Raw genomic sequence first — 18831 nt, forward strand, 5'->3', positions numbered from 1 at the left:
GGGGCAGCAACAATCCTGGGGCAACAGCAACAGGTATCTGTTCACTCCCATAAGGGAGGCAAATTGAAAGGTATCTGAATACCAGGTGAGGAAGACTTACCTATCAAGGTATGAAATACAGCAGCCACAGCACCAGCTACAACCATACACAAAACAGCTTTGGTTCTGTCTCGCTTGCTATTCACAAATACCAGGCCCACATTCTTGAAGTCACTCATTGGACCCGTGAAGAACTTCATTAGAGAGTAAGCTAGCCCATAGCTGGCCAACATTTCCACAGCATCTTCCTTGACAGCTGCGATACCCCTGTTCAATGCCTGTTGAAACAGATTTAAAAAAAAAATCACACACAAGAAAATACCTCTTGAACTTATACTCAAGAGAAAAAAAATAACTTCTAGTCTGTTCCCAAAGAAACTAAAACTATAGCTTATCATCAGGTTAAAATGATTCTTGAGTTTCCCCATGTGGTTTCCATGTACTGTTTGTCACAGCTTATTTTGTACATATGCATCACAAGACAGATCTCACTGTCCCAATTTAACACAGAAAGCAAAGCTAGAGAGAACTTAAATAAATGAATTTTAAGGAATTTAAATAAAATGATAGTTTCAAAAGCATTCAGTAAGAATCCAATATACAAGTCCCTCTTTTCCTTTTTTGGCACAGAGCCCTTCATTAAGTTAGGGATGGCCAGTCCAGGGCTTATGCATCATTTAAGTCCTACTTCAAGCCTTAGGTATGACTGAACTCACGCCTGGTCATTTTTACCTTGTTGCATGGAAAGCTGAAGTTTACCTTGTGCAAATATCCTGAACCTGTGAAATATCCTGAATATGCACATTGTGGCGCAGTGAGATTACTGGAGCTTAACATCTCTTTCACTGTAAAAGGACTTTCATTAAATTTCTCTTGAACAAGCATGGACCGCTAATTCCACATTTAGTTTACCATGAAACTAGGCTAGTTGTGCATATAACCAAATATACTGTTACTTCTTCCATGTGTCCAATGTGTTCTGGATTCTGCACTTATTTCATACATAAAATTCATATAGCTTATTAACAAGATACAATACCTGTGTTTCAAGCTGTTATTTTGAATGGCCTAACAAATACCTTGAGTGAAATGTTTCCACCTGCCCTTGAATCACTGGTAATTAAATCAATTATCCCCATAACTGAACTGAACCAAGAGAAAAATGCAACACTTTCTTCAGAAAACCCAGAATACTCCCACCAAACAAGCCTCAGATGCATTGACTAAATATGAAAGATAAATTCTATCTTCTGTGTTGTAATAGCAATCTTATAATTTATTCAGCAACAAGCACGAAATATGACTTATTTTTGCAATACAGGACTAACCAGGAATATCACCCCCACCCACACTGCCTCCACAAAAAGTTGTACTGTTTCATTTTAGCATACCATCCGGATCACTGCTTTATCTGAAGGAACAAGCCCAAGTGTTATCAGTGCAAGAGGATGAAGTCTTTGCATTTCACTCCGCACTGTTTCTACAAAGTACCTTTTCATCTTTTGGGAGCAATACAGAGAACATAAATCCCACTGACTTCAACAGGAGCTGAATCCCCACACTGGGAGTCAAGATTTAATATATAGAACAGCCTTTTCCCTTTCAATCTCCCCGTCATTGCCTTTAATGATGCTCTGAACTAAGTAAGGCAAATAAAGACTCATACAACAAGTCTTCAGCCTTCTTGCTTTCATTTGTTCTTTTCCTAGAAAAATTACCTTATTCCACATTATATTTTACCTGACTCCTGAATTCTTCCCACAGCTGAAAGGTGAGAATGACCCCCGTCCTTTTGGATAGCCTTGATCTCCCAGGGGATTTATATGCATACTTTTTCATGTTGCAACACACCACAGATTCAACATATTGGAGCAGACTCAACTAATCATGTCTGTTCCACATGCAAGCTGATTCACACTGTGCTGCATTGCGTGCAGTTGTATAAGTGGTAAATGTGTGTTAGCGCACAGAAAATGGCAGCAATGCATTTTTGAACTAAACACCTTTAATGACACCCCCGGACTGCTATCCAGCTCTGGAGCTGCTCTGACCTGGCTCAGTGTGCTGTAGTCCCAACTGCATATGCAGTGCAGAGCCATTTTGCCCACAGCCCCTCAAGTCTGTTCTCATACTACAAAGCTCAATGCAGAGCCCAAAGCACATTGCCACAGTTTATTGCTATGCCTTAATATGCATGTGTAGATGTGCCCAGTGAGAAGAAGAGCACTGGAAAAGGCATGGTCTCAAGATTCTGACACTGGTTACTGTACAAATGTCTCTACAGATAAGAGAGAATTCACTCCTTTTGCAGCGCTGAAGTCAATAGGATTACAGGGAATGAACTGGGTCTATAACCGCTCCTCTGTGAGTTCTCTACATAACTGGAAATAAACAAGATTGATTTTGGAGCAGGAGTCCCGTTCCCTTCCATCTTAATTACTGAACTCAGATATTTTCTCTGTGAACAACCTACACCAAAGTAGATGTGCTTAAGCTATCAGGGCATTTACACTACCCTGTGCACCACCACATAGTGTAAACTGGCCTAAAAGCAAAGGCCACTATAAGCAGAATGTTGCTATTAATTTATCCTAGTGAATAACAGCTGACTGACCGGATGATATCCCCTGGAGGCTGGCCTTGAAATAGCAATACCAAATATGCAAATCAGCAACCCCCTCTCCCCACACCCACCAAAAAAGCCCCCCACCAACCTTTCTGTGCAAAGGCCACTTGGCAAAACTTATAGTAAATATGGTCTCTTACTGGCCCCTCAGTTTTGGTAGCTCCACATGGACAAACCACTTATTCTGGCTGGTATCTCTCAGCATTTCCTTTTTTCTCCATTTTTACTTTAAAGACATGGCGGAAGGGGCTATTCATTTGCATTTTCCATAGCTGACACAATAACTCCTAGGTATCCTTCCCACCCTGCACATCTTTTCATACTATGGCTCACCTAAAATGCTGATCTTGTGTGATATTTTATACCCTTAGATCAACAAGGAAACCTTGAATCTTGGAGAGTTAAGTCTGTGCATTTTATCCATCACAGAAAAATGGGACTGGAGATCATTTAATTCAACCTGCTTTTCAAGGCAGAACCATCCCTGACAAAGATATTTGTCTAACCTGCTCTTAAACACTTAACCGCCATGAGAGTTAGACAGTGCTTCCTGATATTCAAGCTAAATCGTTGTATAATTTAACTCCATTACAGAAAAGTAGATTGTCTTTTTTTATAATGATCTTTTTGTCTTTGAAAACTGTTATCAAATCCTCCCTTGGTCTTCCCTTCTCCAAACTAAATAATTCCAATTCCTCCAACTTTTCCTCATAAGTATGGACATATGAAATTCGCAATTTTGAAATCCAACATTGCCCATGAAATCTGGGCAATGTCCACAAAATCCACAGAAAAAAAATGTACGGAAAAAAAAATGCTGGCTCCTCAGAGGGAGCCAGCAGTCTGCAGTGTGCTGTGGCAGCCTGGTGGGGTGGGGAAGGGAGGCCACAGGCCTTGAAGGGCCACAGGCAAGACGGTTGCTGCTCCTGCCCACTGATTGCCTGCAAGGGCTGTCTGTAATATGGCCCCACACCTCTCCACCAATCAGCAGAGAGGAGCAGGATGCATGGCAGGTAGCCCTTGCAGGCAATCAGTGGCAAGGGGCAAGGCCAGTGGGGCTCCTCAGCCCATCAGAGGCATGAGGGAGCCCATCTCACTCCACCGGCAAAATGACAGCCTAGGTCCATGTTTTGCCCACGAAATAAGGGGAAAAGCCCCTGCAAATTATGTAAGTCCCTACTCACAAGTCACATTTTCTAGACCTGTAATTATTTTAATTGCTCTTCTCAGGACTCTTTCCAATTTCCACATTGTCCTGGGGAGCCAAATAATAAATGGGACTTACCAGCAGAGCGGGATGAGCACGCGACGCCACTGGAAAGACCTGCGCGGTGCGTCAGCCGCCTTTTTGTGCAGGTACGCCCAGTCGGTGATGTCATTGGGAGCTGCCGGCCGGCAAGGTTAAAATCAGCAGCTGCGGCAGCGGAGGAAATGGAGGGCCCCACTGGAGAGCAGGTATTGGCTCCACCAGTGGGAGAGACGGATAGCCCCTGGGGAGAGCAGCCACCGACTCTGCCAGAGAGAGCAGCAGTGACCGGGACGACGGAGGAGGTGGAAGAGGGGCGAAGACAAGCAGCGTGGTGGGAGGCTGCTCCAGAGGCGGAAGGTGTAGTAAGCATGGTCACGAAGGACCTGCTGAAACACCAGAGGGACGGCAGCATGGGTCCTGGGGGAAGTGCCAGAGCAACACTACAAAGGTTCAGCCATACAACAGGGGAGAAACCCTGGGACAACCCCGAGAGGGTGCCAGCGGGTGGCGATCACCGCCACATCATGGTACAATGAGCTGAGGGAGGCACCAGGAAGGTTGGAGTCAAGCAAGGCTCAAAAGGACCGGTGAGGTCTAATTAGAAGGCTCAGCTGACTGAGGGCTGAGTAGTTGTGATTTAAGTTGTATTGGGGCAGGGGGTATCCCTGGTCAGGGAAGGGAGAACCGAGTTGGTATCCCTATAGAAGGGGATGTCTAGGGTATTGTGGTGAGGCCAGAACCTGTGCAGCAACCCCATCCAGGGTCAAAGAGGGAGAGGCCAGAGGGACCATGGGCCAAGCATAGAGCTAAGCGCCACAATAGGGGCAGGCTGGGAGGAATATAGTACCCTATGGCTGTAGACCTGACCCGTAGAAGAAGAACGCACGGAAGGTGGTGTGAGGCCAGGGTGTAGGGATGGCGGAGCCCCGTGATGTGTCCACCGAGGGATCCTGGGCCGCAGAGCATACCACGAACCAACCTTGACACTGAACGGAACATCAAGACATGGCGGGTAAGAACAAAGCCAGGGACTGGTCCAAAAGAAAGCTACTTCGATTCCAAAGTGATTCCAAGAGGACAGTGACATCTTCCTGCAGAAGGGGAACCACCCGAGGGCGGGGAATTGAAACATGGCGGTCACGCACATCTTTCTTGAAGTGCAGTGTCCAAAATGGGACATAATAGTTCACATAAGGCCTCACCAGCTGGAGAAAGTGGAAGAATCACTTCTTATCTGCATGCAGTATTTCTGTTAATACATCTCAGTAGGGTATTTGTTGTTTGGTTTTTTTTCAGTAATACACAGTTGACTCATATCCAGCTTGTGGTTCACGATGACCCCCTTTTCTACAGTCCTGGAACTCTGCCAGTCATTCACCATTTTCTATTTGTCCGATTTGATCATTTCTCCCTAAATGTAGTACTTTGCATTTACCCAATAGATAAGAAAGATAAGACTGTTAGCTGCTTTCCATGATATGGCAAACACTGGCAACACTTGGTAAACTTTAACAATTTCCTGTTGGAGCGCCAATGATATTTCTTAAAAAAATAAAACAAGGCATACTGCTGTAGCAGGGTACTGAGATGCCTGCTACTTGTGGAGCGATCAGTATGGAATCCCGCTGTGGGTTGCCAAGGTAACCAGTGGGAGCCAGCTGACCAGAAGGGGCAGGGCAGGCCGAGGCAGTCAAGGGAGAAGGAGCTCTGCCAGAGCAAACGGTGAGGAGAAGCCTGACTGCATGAGCAGCTCCTGATTGCTGTTATGGGGTGGAGAATTCCCTGGTAGGGATTGAATGTTGTTTAGCCGGACGGCATAGATTTAATGTTATAGCCCAGGGGCTTGTGTTTTTGTGTTTGCTGTTTAGACTGGAGGACCAGGTGAGGTTACTAGGGGTGGGAAGAGGCCTCACAGGTGCTCCACAGTAGCATGGGGATCCCAGCACCAGAGAGGGTGCAGCATTTGGGGTGCACTGACCCCAGCACCAGAGAGGGCGCAGCATTTTGGGTGCACTGACCCCGGCGCCAAGGAAGAGGCCAGGCACGGCTACAGCCCCCTGGGCCCTGAGGCTGAGAGAAGCCCCAGAGCAGAGGGAGTGACAACTGACGAGTCCCAGAGGAGGCGCAGTTGAGACAAGGCTACAGAAAGCCCAAGCGCCAGACGGCACAAAGAGCAAGGCTGACTGAACAACGTCTGGTACAACAGCAAGGCTTGGGCTGCGGTGTAAAGGGAGGAAAGGAGCAGCAGATAGCACCCCCTGGCATCAGGGCAGAAAATGGGCAGCTTCCTGCTTAACTAACATTCTCTAATTAAGCAAGTAACAACGAGGCGTGGCAGGCGAGAAGGTGGGTGGTTGGCCCATAACAGGTGGGCGGGGCCACTAGTGGACAGACCCCAAAGAGAGACACCTGTCACAACTTCCTATTGCTTTTTATATTCAACTGCTGTGTGTCATGCTTTATATGCACAAAATCACAGACAAAATTGAATAAACAGCATCTGTACAAGCAGTCCAGCATGGATTGTTAGATGAACCTAATGGCCTTTGTTGCAGTTTTGCCACAAATCATATATATTTCAGTTACTGCTCTAATGTCATTTAGCTTATTGTTAACCCCCTCCCCCCCCATTCTGGACTCTTTGGAAAACACAGATGAGTTCAGGGAGTGGTGATTCATTAGATGGCATTTTCCTCTAAATTATGACTGAACTACTGCCCTGGCATGGTACTGAGACATAATATAATCCTAGAGAAACTCTCTTCAGGAAGAATGATAAAAAAAAAAAAATCCTGACACTCCTGATCCACAGTAAGTTTTCTAGAAGTAAGTATCAGTTCTGACCAAGAGGTCCTGGCTAGCCCTCAGTTCCAGTAATTACATCTTTTTCCCCCAGGAACGGGGCATGCCAGATAACAAAATATGCCAGTTAATTGAGTGACCCTGGCTGCCACTTTTCCCACTGCATCCCATGGCATTGCCACCCCACTTGTGGCATCCGGGAGGCAGGTCCCGCACAGGCCTGCACAGCCTGTTATGCCCCCAGGCCGTGGGGGCTCAGCAGCACAGGCTGCTTTGACCCAAGCCATGGGGGCTTTATCTTATAAGCCAGCATGCCAGTTAGTGCAGCATGCTGGCTTGTAAGATGCTGGATAACAGAACTTTTACTGCTTGCCCATGATAAAAGTTAATGGTATGACATTTCATTTATTCCACTGTCAGCGAATAGCTTGCTTTGTCACTATATAAATAAGCAGTAATAAGCCCACTGAGTGAATGTATGCACAATTTCTGACTTATCATATAGCTAGATCCTGCGAAGAAAGACAGATCAAAGAAAACTGGTCTACTATTCTTTTTCAGTACTGCTCTGTGCCAAAAAGGGAACACATAGGAACAGGCCTCTCTACTAAAACCTATCAAACGCATGCCAAAGCTGCCATGTATTCAAAATATATACCATAATATAAGCAGATCTCTCTTCTTTCTAGAACCTGTACCATGACTAACCATTTCTTCACATACATTCCTTTACCCAGTGGTAGTACTCAATTCCATGCTGCTATTAACTTGCTTTTAAAGTCTGTTTCTCTGGCTAAGCTGTGCTTCATTACTAATGTTCCACTGTTTTGCCCAATTTAAGTTGTGGAAAACATTTCTGAGGTCTTTTGATTTTTTTTCCTTTTCCTCTCCCATTGTGTGAGCAACGCCGGGTGGGGTGGCCAAGGTTTCTTATTAGGCAGCTATTCCATACAGCATGTTTCTAGCCACACAAAGCAGAGTTTGTTAGCTATGAGTGACTTCTGCTTCAACTGTTGAGCTGCCAGATTAGCTCATGTCTTAATTACGCCAACGCAATGAGCAGAGGTTACCCATATTACCAACCTGAATACAGGCTTGATGTTTTCCAGTTCTGGAAACTTCAAACCAAACAATAAAAAAGAATCCTTTCATTTGTGTTTTTCTTTCCCTTTCACTTGTTATCTTTGTACCATTTGATTTGAAAGCAATTAAAAGCATTTAAACAGATCTGAAAATAACTGAATCACAGTCCTGATTTTCCTTTTTCTGGGACTGCAGATAGGCTTGCTGGAAACTCAGCAGGAAGCATTTTCATATGTGATGTACTAATCACAGTACCATAGGAAGTAAAATACCAGTAGATATCAATCATCTACCTAATGAAATATCGTGGCTCTGATTTTGACCTAATCTAGTTCTTATCTAAGGAGGAGTTAAATAGAAACAAGCAGTTCTCAGAAAGAATCCCTTCCTTTATATAAGACTGATACTATCTTTAGGCCCTGAGTCATAAGGTCTGAGAATCTTTGATTTTGTCTCAGTTTATGTAGGGAGTATTCAGATAACTGCCTAATCTTGACTTTGAACACTCTCAGCTATTTCCCTCAGTATCAAATGGCATGGAATCTAGCCTGTCATCTTATTTTAAAGTGCTTATGAAAATGTTTTCCTTTTGTATATAGTTAAGCTACTGGAAAGTTTTTCTTGGATTACTTTGAAAAGTTTAACTTTCACACTCTTCCCCTGTAAAATGTTCTATCAGCTCACTCTAAACAGTAGAATTTGTTACTTTTCCCATCTTCTAGAAGTCTCACTGACTACAACACAGTTATGTCAACCTCAGCCTTCTTCTGCCAGAAAATGCCGTCAAATAAAAATGACCTTCCCAATTACATGAGTTTATTTGCTCATCCTTCTAATTAGAATTTTAAAACCCACCTGCATCTATTTTACAGCACAACCTCATTTTCACAAAACCCTGCTTTTAACAATCCCAATAGTATGAGAAACATTTATTATTATTATTTTAATGCAGCAAATCAACTAACTACCAGATCAAACACCAGGGGTGGCCAGAGTTATTCAGCCTGAGAGCCACATCTGATCCTCCATTGAAGTTCAAAAGCCAGAGAGTAGGGTGGGAGGGGGGAAGGAGGCGGGGTGATGAGTGACTTGGAGTGGAGGTGACCACCCCCGGCACCTCCAAGCTGCTTCTGTTTTCTTCCCTGGGGAGTGCACCCTAGGGCACCTGAGCCAGCAGTCCTGAAGGGAGAGAAACAGGGAAGAAGGCAGGCTCAGGGTGCATTCCCCGTAGGGAAAGCTGGAGTAGCGGGAAGTGCCAGGCCGCACTGCCCCCCAGAGCTGCCTCAGGGAGAAGTGGGTGGGGCTTTGGCCAATTTCCAGAGAGCTGCAAGTACCATGTGAGCTGTGTTTTGGCCACCTGGGGGAAACACCCCCTTTTAAAGAACTTTTCTCCTGGTTCCATGGGGTGTTGTTATACTGAGGTATTTTTATACTAAAACCCTGGCCCACTTAAAGGAGTTGCCCAAGCAGTGCTATTGATATATACTAAATGTTCCTGTGTACTACAAAGTCTGAAGGATTTGGTTATTTAGGCTAAATGGGAGGGGTAGGGAAGAACAATGTCAGATTCCAATGTTGAACTGAAATCTTAACAACGAACCCTCTGCCATTAGGTGTCTTACAGCAAGGGAACTCCAGCTACAACAGATTTCTGATTTCATTTTGCAACACTGAAAGGCAAATAAGGCAGATCTCAAGCCTATTATGGCTTTCTACACAGAGGTGGAAGAAGTTTTTCAGTGTTTTCAGTGTTTTTCCTTTAAAAAAAAATTCTTCCAAAAATGTATATTTGTATTGACTGGAACCATTTTTTTTTTTTTACTTAAACTTGCCTAAAATAAATTAAAAGGGATAGGAAAGGATCCTAAATTCAAATAGTTTGATAAGAAAAAATATATTATTCTTCCTTTCAGTTAGGAGTGAAAACTGAAATCAGTTACTTACAGAGGTCTATTTATGAGATACAAACACAGATTCAGTCTTGGTCTAGGTCCTGCAGTGCTGGTCACATGTTCATGCCAAGATACCCCACTTCACATTTTTCCACATTGTTTTCAGTTGCTTGAGGATTTAAACCTGTAGCCCTATATAAAAACCAGTTAGAGAAGCCTTGTTTTGATAAAGATGTGGGTAATGGCAGGAAGCTGGTATGTAGAAAAGGACTGTAGATGCTGTGATGCTGGAGGTGGGGGAAACTGTCCTAAACACTACTGCTATCTGATTATTAAACATTAGCTAGCCATTGTTACTAGAAACAAAGGTACACTGTAGAGATTGCCTAGAGTAGTGGTAGGCAATTATTTCGCCCAGAGGGCCACTTAACAAGTTTTGATGAGCTACTGAAGGCTACACACATAAAATTAATGGTGAAGATACCATTTTAACAAATTGTAGACAAAAAAAAATGTATGCTAGAACGCAAACATCCATTATATTTTAATTTTATTAAAATAACAAAAAACAACTTTTCTCCTGGTCTATGTTTTTATTAGTAGTGTGAATAGAGGTAATTGCATAATAGTTCAAAATAAAGTCTCTCTCCCAAGGTCCGCAGGGCCTTGGATCCTTTCCTCTGCTGTCTGCCGACAGGACCACACTGCTAACTGACAAGGCCCAGATCCTCCAGAGATGGGCTAATCAGTTCAGCGCCAGCCTCAATGGGACCTCCTCCATCAACCAATGTCTAGTGGCAAAGTTCCTGGAGCCAATGTGATTCCAGCAGCGGTCTATAAATCAGGTGGTCACAACCTCACCGAGAAACTAACCAAGATATTCTGCACTATGTGGGCACAGGAGGTAGTCCCTTAAGAATTCAAGGATGCCTCCATCATCCACCTGTACGAAAGGAAGGGAAATTGCCAACTCTGTGACAGCCACAGGGGCATCTCCCTCCTTTCAACTGCCAGCAAGAGTCCTCCTCAGCCAGCTGACTGACCATCTAAAGACCTACTGCCTGAGAGCCAATGTGGTTTCAGAAAAGGACATGAAACCACCAACATGGTGTTTACGGCCTGGCAGCTTCAAGAAAAGTGCCAGGAACAGAACGTCAACCTTCTTCTCATGTTCTTCAACCTAGCCAAAGCCTTTGACATGGTGAACTGCGAAGGTGTCTGAGAAATAATAAAGAAGTATGGATGCCCTGGAAAATTCATTAATATGGTTTGACAGGTCCACAACAGCATGATGGCACGCATCCTTGCGAATGGCAAATGCTCTGACCCCTTTCCAGTCACAAATGGCATCAAGCAGGGCTGTGTGTTCACACCAATCCTCTTCAGCATGATATTCTCTGCCATGCTGTCAGATGCTTTCCAGTATGATGACCTTGGTATAGGGCTCAGATACCATTTTGACACAAAACATCTTCAACCTGCATAGGCTCTGAGTGACCTCCAAAGTCCAGACAGCCATGCTTCACAACTTCCTCTTCACTGATGACTGTGAGTTATGCACAGGCTCACAGACTGACATGCTATGTATGCTGTCCATGGATGTATTCTCATCAGCTTGCGACAACATCAGATTCACTATTAACACAAAGATGACCAAAATGATGTTTCAGTCTGCACCTAGTACAACATCCCAGGAACCACACATCTCAGTTAAAGGCCAACAACTTTCAATGGTTGACAAGTTTGTCTAACTAGGCAGCACGCTCTCCCATGCTGTTCACATAGACAATGAAGTCAAAGAGAGACTAGCAAAAGCTAGCAAGGCCTTCAGCAGACTCCGTAAGTTGGTCTGGGACCACAGAAGTATTGGCATGTCAACAAAACTGAAGGTATACAAAGCCATCAGTCTCCTGACCCTCCTTTACGCCTGTGAAACCTGGACTGTCTACCAGCATCATGTCAAGAAACTAAACCATTTCCACCTGTGCTGCCTGCGAAAGATACTAAAGATCAAGTGGCAAGACAACATTCTGGACAGTGAAGCGCTCGGAAGATCAGGTCTCTCCAGTATTCACACTCTACTGAAACTGGCACAGCTAAGATGGGCCAGCCACCTTTCAAGAATGCCTGATGCTTACCTGCGGAAGGAAATCTTCTACGGAGAACTTCTATGTCAAATGGAGTACACTCTCGCGGCACACCAAAGAAGCGGTACAAGGACACCCTAAAGGTGTCCCTAAAAAGTTTCAGCATCAACCCAGAGTTGTGGGAGCAAATCACTGTCCATTCTGGAGGTAATACATCCAGAACTGAGCACTGGCCTTTGAAGAGCAATGCACAGAAGCAATGAAGAAGCGCATGGCCAGGAAAACAAAAACCTCTTGTACTCAGTCCTCATTGTTTTCCTGCCCCTGCTGCAGCAGATTGTTCAAGGCAAAGATTGGGCTTATAAGTCACCTATGTACCCACATGACCTAGCCTCCACCCCATTCCTTTCTCTTTCCTTTCTCTCTTTTCTCCTTTTTTCTCCTTTTCTCTCTCCAGGTTTCTTTCCCATTTCCTTTCTCTCTTCTCCCCCCGCAGCTGGATGCAGTTGTCTTTGCCCATGAAGGCAAGTATGGAGGCAACAACAAGTATGGAGGCAACTGCATAATAGCTCAAATAAAGTCTCTCTCCCAAGGGAACCAAAACCAGCCAGCAGGACACTTGGCCAAGGGAGGAGGTCCTCACCTCCAGCAGAGCCCTACTGCAGCCCAGCCACCCCCCAAATCACAAGGGAGCTCCTGTCTCAGCTTGCACCTAGAAACATCCCTCAAGAGCAGCCTACACCCCAAACCTGCCTGCTCCCCACCCTTTCCCATCCCACAACTTTCCCCCACAACCCTGGGGAATCCCAGCAGCCCCCTCCTGCCTGCCCCAGCTCTCTGCCAGAGTGATGCAAGCTGTACCCACCCATGGCCTGGGGGTCCCTCAAGTCCCAGCCACAGCTCCAGGGCACTGGGGGCAGCCTTACCTGGGTGGACAGGATGGGAGCTGAATTGTTTGCAGCCAGGAGGCAGTGGGTGGGTGGGCTAGCTTGCAGCACTGCACAGGGCAAGGTGGGAGGTGGATCCAGGCCTGGGACCAGGGCTTCGCCTGTGTTGGGGAAGTTCTACTGCCTTAGGCACAGGTCCTAGTGCCCAGGGTGGCTCCCATCAGCTCCAAGCTGCAGGTAAGCAGGGTACTGCCAGTGCAGCCTGAGTGGGGGTCCTAGAGCCCAAGCATAGCTTGCCTAGAGCCTGCCATGTGGAACAGGGTGGGCAGGTGGGGCTGCTTCTACCCAGCATCCCCCATGGCACCAGCAGAGGCTGGAGATGGAGTTGCCACCTATGCCACCTGCCCATGAGGCTGGACAGAATCAGCTGGTGGGCCAGGTATAGCCCACAGGCTGTATTTTGCCCACCCCCACTCTAGATCCATCTTCAGTTTTTGCTGGTTTTGGTAAAAGAGTAGAAAGGAAAATTGTTTGAATTTGTTATATAAATAGATCCTTGCTGAAGTACCTGGCATAGGTGAACTCCAGAGTCTTGGTGAATAGGGCTGCTAATGAAACTCCAGTCAGAAGTACAGCTGCTTTCCCTGGCTACACCAAGCAAGTGTTACTAAGACCCTGTGGGTGATAGTAGTAAGCTGGCATGAAAAAGAGGGTTGTAGAACATGGCGTTTTAACACCCTGCTCCTTGTGCCAGTAGGGGCAAAACTCATCAAAAGTCACAGGTGACTCTGTAAAACCTTTCTTGGTTGCACTGAAGCTCATGGTATATTTCACAATCAACTGTTCTTGAGAGGCAGCAGTCTTATATCTTGCATCTGCACTGAAATGTAAAGCTGTTTGTTGTTGTTGTTTTTTTCACTCCAAAGCTCTTCTAACTCTAGGGAAGGAACAGATGCTCCACTAAGCCATCTATTGGAAGTCCTGATCTAATAATTCCCAAATAGGGAGTGTTCTTCAGTACTATGTGCACAAATTGCTCTAGCGATAATGTACCTACAGCCTCATGAATACATCAAGTTTCTCTCTGGGTATGGAGTTGGTGCTGGTTTGCAGCTTTTCTTAAATTTGCTTTCCCTGGCCTTTCAGGCAAAGGTACCTATTAACCCAAAGGATCATGCTTATGAAAAGTGACACTGAACCACTATTTTAATGGCTGTGAAATATATATGGTGCTTTTATGTCCAAAGAAGGAAATTTGCTTAAATAGGCTAGTTAAACTTATTAACTTATTTTATTTTATTACATATAAGCATGAGAGCCTGAATGGCTACCACAAGTAGAAAATGTTGACTAAATTCCAGGAAGTTGCAGTAAAGCTATTATTTAAGCATTCTGGCACATCAGATAAAATTATCTAGTATAAGTCTGAGTCACTCGATTTAAATAAGGCATGTTAGATCTCCTTGGGTAATCTCTGCCTGGGTAAAAACTCCTGGCCTCAGCTAATGCTGGCTTTTAAAGGTGGTGATCAATTCCAGAATGAGAACAAACCAACCATTCCTTCAGATTTTAGGATTCTACATTAAATAGAAGATGGATTTTGTGCTGACAATCAGGCTGCTGTTATTTGCTTTCATGTGTCCAGACTCTTCTTAATCTCTGTCTACTGAATCTTTTAGCAGCCTATTTTCATAAAGAGGGCAGGAAATTACATTCTTGTCTTCCATTCTCTCCATACATTTTTCCACTGGTACACATGGGAGTCCAATGGATGCTGAATATTAATTCAGTTGTAGCTAAAATAAACCTCAGGGCTGCTTTAATAAGAAATGCTAAACTAGTTCTGCGTAGGCATTATGCCAAAACCTTGCTGAAGGGTACAGATTCAAGCATAGTGTCGTGTTACAGGCGTTGCAGGGACTGGAAAACTGAGCCATTCTCCTTTTGACAGTGCAGCCTGGAGTATTAACTAGATTTGCCTAGTGAACTCTTCATTAAATAGCTCTGGGTACAAGATCACTGGATTAAAATTTATCCATTGCTGGGGTTAGTGAAGAAATCTTCAAAGCAAAGGGCTAACACTGAATAGAAAGTACAAGGTTGAAACACTGAAAAAAATCTGAAAGGATCAGTTATACCCTCCAGCAACCAACAGAAAGCTTTGGACTTTTTGGGGCACATAGTTTTCAGAAAAGAGATTATTATGGGTAAATGGATGAATCTGTCGCCAGCTATATATTGTCTCTTCGCAACATAGATAAAATACTGCCTGTTTCTTTGGAGTAGAGTTAATGTAATCTACCAGCAAGTTTGTTTCCTTCCATTTGACTTCAGTGAGAGCTCTGATGGTTCTTAAGGAGAACACAACCTGCTTCATTATATTTATGCTTTGGCCACTGAAGTTTCAGAACATGCATGTTGCTGAAAGAAGGCAAGCAGCTTTTCTAAAAAATTGTATTGGCTGAATGCTACATGCCTCAGCTTCCCCCTTGGAGAACTGGAAAAAGCATCTCTTAATTTTGTGGTCAGGCATCAGGTTCAGTTCATCAGGACTTTTAACATGCTCAGAAGTGTGTTGAAATGCATATACTGTAAACAGAAAGTAATGGCCAAGCAAGGGAATGGGCTCAGAACGCAAGAGGTGTATCCACTCACAGCAAATTATTCTTGTATTGGACCAATGAGATACTTGAATGCAAATGTTCTAGAAGTGCTTGAGATACTCTCAGAAGTTATGCTGTTAGCATTCTTATTTCCTTACTTAGAGAGGATGGAACACAGCAATTTGTCTAAAAGTATACTGAGGGATAAACACCCATGAAGGAAAAAAACTATTTTTGAGCTTTAAGTCACTGTTGCCAATGTTTAGGCTGGAAATTAGAGAGTTTCTAATCAGCGAGGCATGGAGGCCTCTCACTTGGAGTTATGAGGGCAGAGAACGCACTACTTCTAACACAGAGTTGGGGAATGGGTCAGAAAGGGGCTCTCTGATGGGGCTGCATCCAACTGTGGGGAGACAAGTTTCAGTTTCATTCCTATCTCCGTAATTGCTGACTGTGTTTTTCACAGTGTAACTCTGAATGGAGCTGGGTTAACAGAACACTCAACCCATAGCCTCTAAGAATAAATGAATGAACTAAGACATCCAGTGAGTTATGGCTGATGGGCAACACAGGCTCTATCCTTCTTGATTGAACTGGCTTTCTGTAAATTTTGTCCTTGTTTTCTGTCTCTTCCTCACCATGCTCTAAATTCAAGCAACAAAAGCAATCCCCATGGACTTAATCACAAATCATGTCTATTCCCAACATAGTTTGTACTATATATATATACACACACATATATATATACATACACACACACACACACACATATGTATGCATGTTTTATGAGCAGTGGTTAACCCTTGAGTTACTTGAAGTTTCTAAATTTAAGCCAAAGTGACTGCCTAGAAGAGAAAGGGAGAAAATGTGCCTAAATCATCCATGTCAGTACAGTGTAACTTCATCTACGGGGGAACTTGGTGCCTGACAGAACTGTTTTATATGTACTTGTTTCTCTGGAAGAGTCTTATCTGTGAGAAAAGGTGATACTCTAGGAGTGACTCTAAAGAGGCAGTTCAATTGAGATGTATAACAGAACACCCTTTAGGGTGTCTGTCAGTTTAAGGGCTGGAGCAGGGAGCTGCCAGGGGGCTAATGAGAGCATCCATTTTGGTGAGTGGCCATTTTGGGAGAGTTCTCCTGCTCCAGGAATATCTTGGAGGTAAGGGCAAGACTATGGGGAAGGAGGAGGCCTCAGTGGTCCTGGGAATGACTTAAAACTGCGCTCTGCCGGGATAGGGAGGCCTGGTGGTCCTCCTAGCTGTGGTGGGGCAGGGCCACTCAAATACCAGGACTGAGAACCTCCCTGGTGTAAGGCAGGTCGGTGCACCTAAACCCCTACCCCCACCTTCGGGTGGGTTACTAGGAGAGTTAGGGGGGTCAGGCACACAGAGTAGCTGCACCTGAGCCCTACTGGGGTGTTGGACCCTGGAGGCAGGCCAGGCACACTGACTGAGCAGCACCTGAGTCCAACGGGGTGTAAGACCCTGGGCCCTGAGAGTTGCAGGGCAGAGTTGTGGGGCCAGTTAAGCTCAGAGAGGAGTGGCTGAACCCTAAGGGGTGGAAGACCCCAGGCCCCAGTGTGAGGGGGTAGAGCTGGGGCCCGAGAGAGGGGCATAGTGGGCTGGTGAGGGGCCAGGAACAAAGTAGGCCCATAGTTGAGCAACTGCTCAGTCCTGTTTAGGTGAGGGTCACAAGAGAGGCCCAAAAGACAGTGCCAGGGCTGACCAAGGGGTGAGGAGCAAAGCCTGAGGAACTTTTTGAGTGGGGTAGAGTGAGCATGGCCTGGATAGACAGTATGCAAGAGACCAGATGAGAGCTGGTGGCATGCAGGAGACCCTGGTGAGAGGGAGGTGGTGTGTATGAGGCCCCGAAGGGGGTAAAGATTCAACTGTGTGCCCAGTTTTGTATGGCCTTGAGCTGGAGTACCATCGCACAATGTGACATCAGTGAGGCATGGGACCTGTGTAGAAGTGGTAGGAGCGTATACGTATCGCCCATGGTCATTTAGGCACATGAAGGGCAGCCTCCCACTATTGGACATCATGACCATTTATCAACAAGGTCTGGCAGGAAAGCAAAGCGGGGGGTTTGCCCAGAGACAAGGGCGGGGCCATATTTATACCGGGCCTGGAAGGTGCCTTTTTCACAAGATGTTTTAGTAAAGGCTTCTTATGGGAGCCTGTACACACCAAGGGTTTTAATCCATATTAAATTGTTGTATAAAATTTAAATTTGTTTATTTTGGAGTGCTGCATTTGTGTTTGCATGCACTAGGTTTTCAAATGAATTAAGCCCAGTCCCCAGCTGCTGGAGAGCGTGATGATCCAGCGCTGCCCACCCCCGAGTCTGGGGCTCCCCATCCACCCACCCTTTGCCTGTTGCCCAGCCAGCAAACCGCACAAGAAAAAAAACCCAGAAGCAATTCCAAACCAAAAGCAATTCGAAATGGGGAACCACAAAACTTTGCAGAGCCATCTGGTGGATAAAGAGGCTCATTACACATCTTTGAGTGTCTTTGTGTTTGCACGCCACGAATCCTTGGATGCGATGCTTTAATTCCTGGTGAGCCAAGCTAAACTACATCTGAGGAATTTTAGTTTAACGCATTAAAGACTTTTAAAGTGTCCAGAAAACCCTTGTCCAGAAAAACTTGTGCAAATAGTCGCACAGTTGCAGTGCAAGAAAGGGCAAAAAACATGGCATGTACAAAGGCCCTAAAATCAGATTTTTACTTTATGGCTGAAGAACAAGAAACATTCAAGGTTTTGTTTGCACTATAATGTGGAACTGTTATCAAAACAGAATGAAGAGACTTTGCGTTTTTGATTCTTTTCACACTCTGTAAACCTGTTTTGAGGTTTTAGTACTCTTTAGGACTAGTCTGGTTATAGAGATTAACTGTTCCTGATTACCTCTTATAGCAAAAACTTACTTTGGAATAAGTGTGTTTTTTTCCTGTTTAGCTTAACCTACCAGGATACTATGACTATCAAGTTTCTATGAAACACTGAAGGTTAATTCCAGCTGGAGTTCTTAATTCCTACCTGGAAACCATGCAATGATTATAATTGAATTACTGATGCTCAAATGACAAGCCCAGTAGTTCCACTGTTCAAAGCTCATTTCTAACTCACCAGGAGAGGAGAATTAACAAAATGTACCAGGTTCAAATGCCCCAGAACTAATTAAAAGACTTTGAAATGGATTAAAAAAAATTCACATGTAAACAATGTGTTGGATGTGATTGGTTACACTGAGGGGCTCGAGGGATGCATTTTGTTTTACTCAACCCTGTTGGTGGCATATGCCTAGGACAAACTAAGGTATGCCTTATCTTGTAGGGAAAACCTAAGAGAGTTGAGAGCCTTCTTCCTCTGGTCATGTTTCTATGGACAAACAAATAATGCTTTACTTTGAACAAGCTGTTATTATTTAATACTGTTCAACATCTTCATTAATGATGTGGACATTGGAGTCATAAGTGGGCTGGCCAAGTTTGCCGATGACACCAAACTTTGGGGCAAAGCATCCACACCAGAAGATAGGCGGGTGATCCAGGC

At 44.7% G+C, this 18831-nt stretch overlaps 1 protein-coding gene across 2 annotated transcripts in view; it reads right to left on the bottom strand.

Annotated features, from left to right (window-relative positions):
* ANKH (ANKH inorganic pyrophosphate transport regulator) overlaps positions 1-18831 on the bottom strand; it is a 146384-nt gene that overhangs the window by 59315 nt on the left and 68238 nt on the right. The window contains exons 2-4 of one of the 2 annotated variants that reach the window (XM_019541759.1): positions 9744-9883; positions 8804-8978; positions 101-318 (exon numbers count right to left, since the gene is read on the bottom strand). In XM_019541759.1, the coding sequence (XP_019397304.1) occupies positions 101-272 (172 nt within the window). In that variant the 5' untranslated portion in view covers positions 273-318; positions 8804-8978; positions 9744-9883. The remainder of the gene's footprint in view (positions 1-100; positions 319-8803; positions 8979-9743; positions 9884-18831) is intronic. The other variant, XM_019541753.1, reaches the window with a different exon arrangement.

The sequence above is a fragment of the Crocodylus porosus genome, unplaced genomic scaffold, assembly GCF_001723895.1.
Source record: "Crocodylus porosus isolate Cpor-Errol unplaced genomic scaffold, CroPor_comp1, whole genome shotgun sequence".
Taxonomy (NCBI): Eukaryota; Metazoa; Chordata; order Crocodylia; family Crocodylidae; genus Crocodylus; species Crocodylus porosus.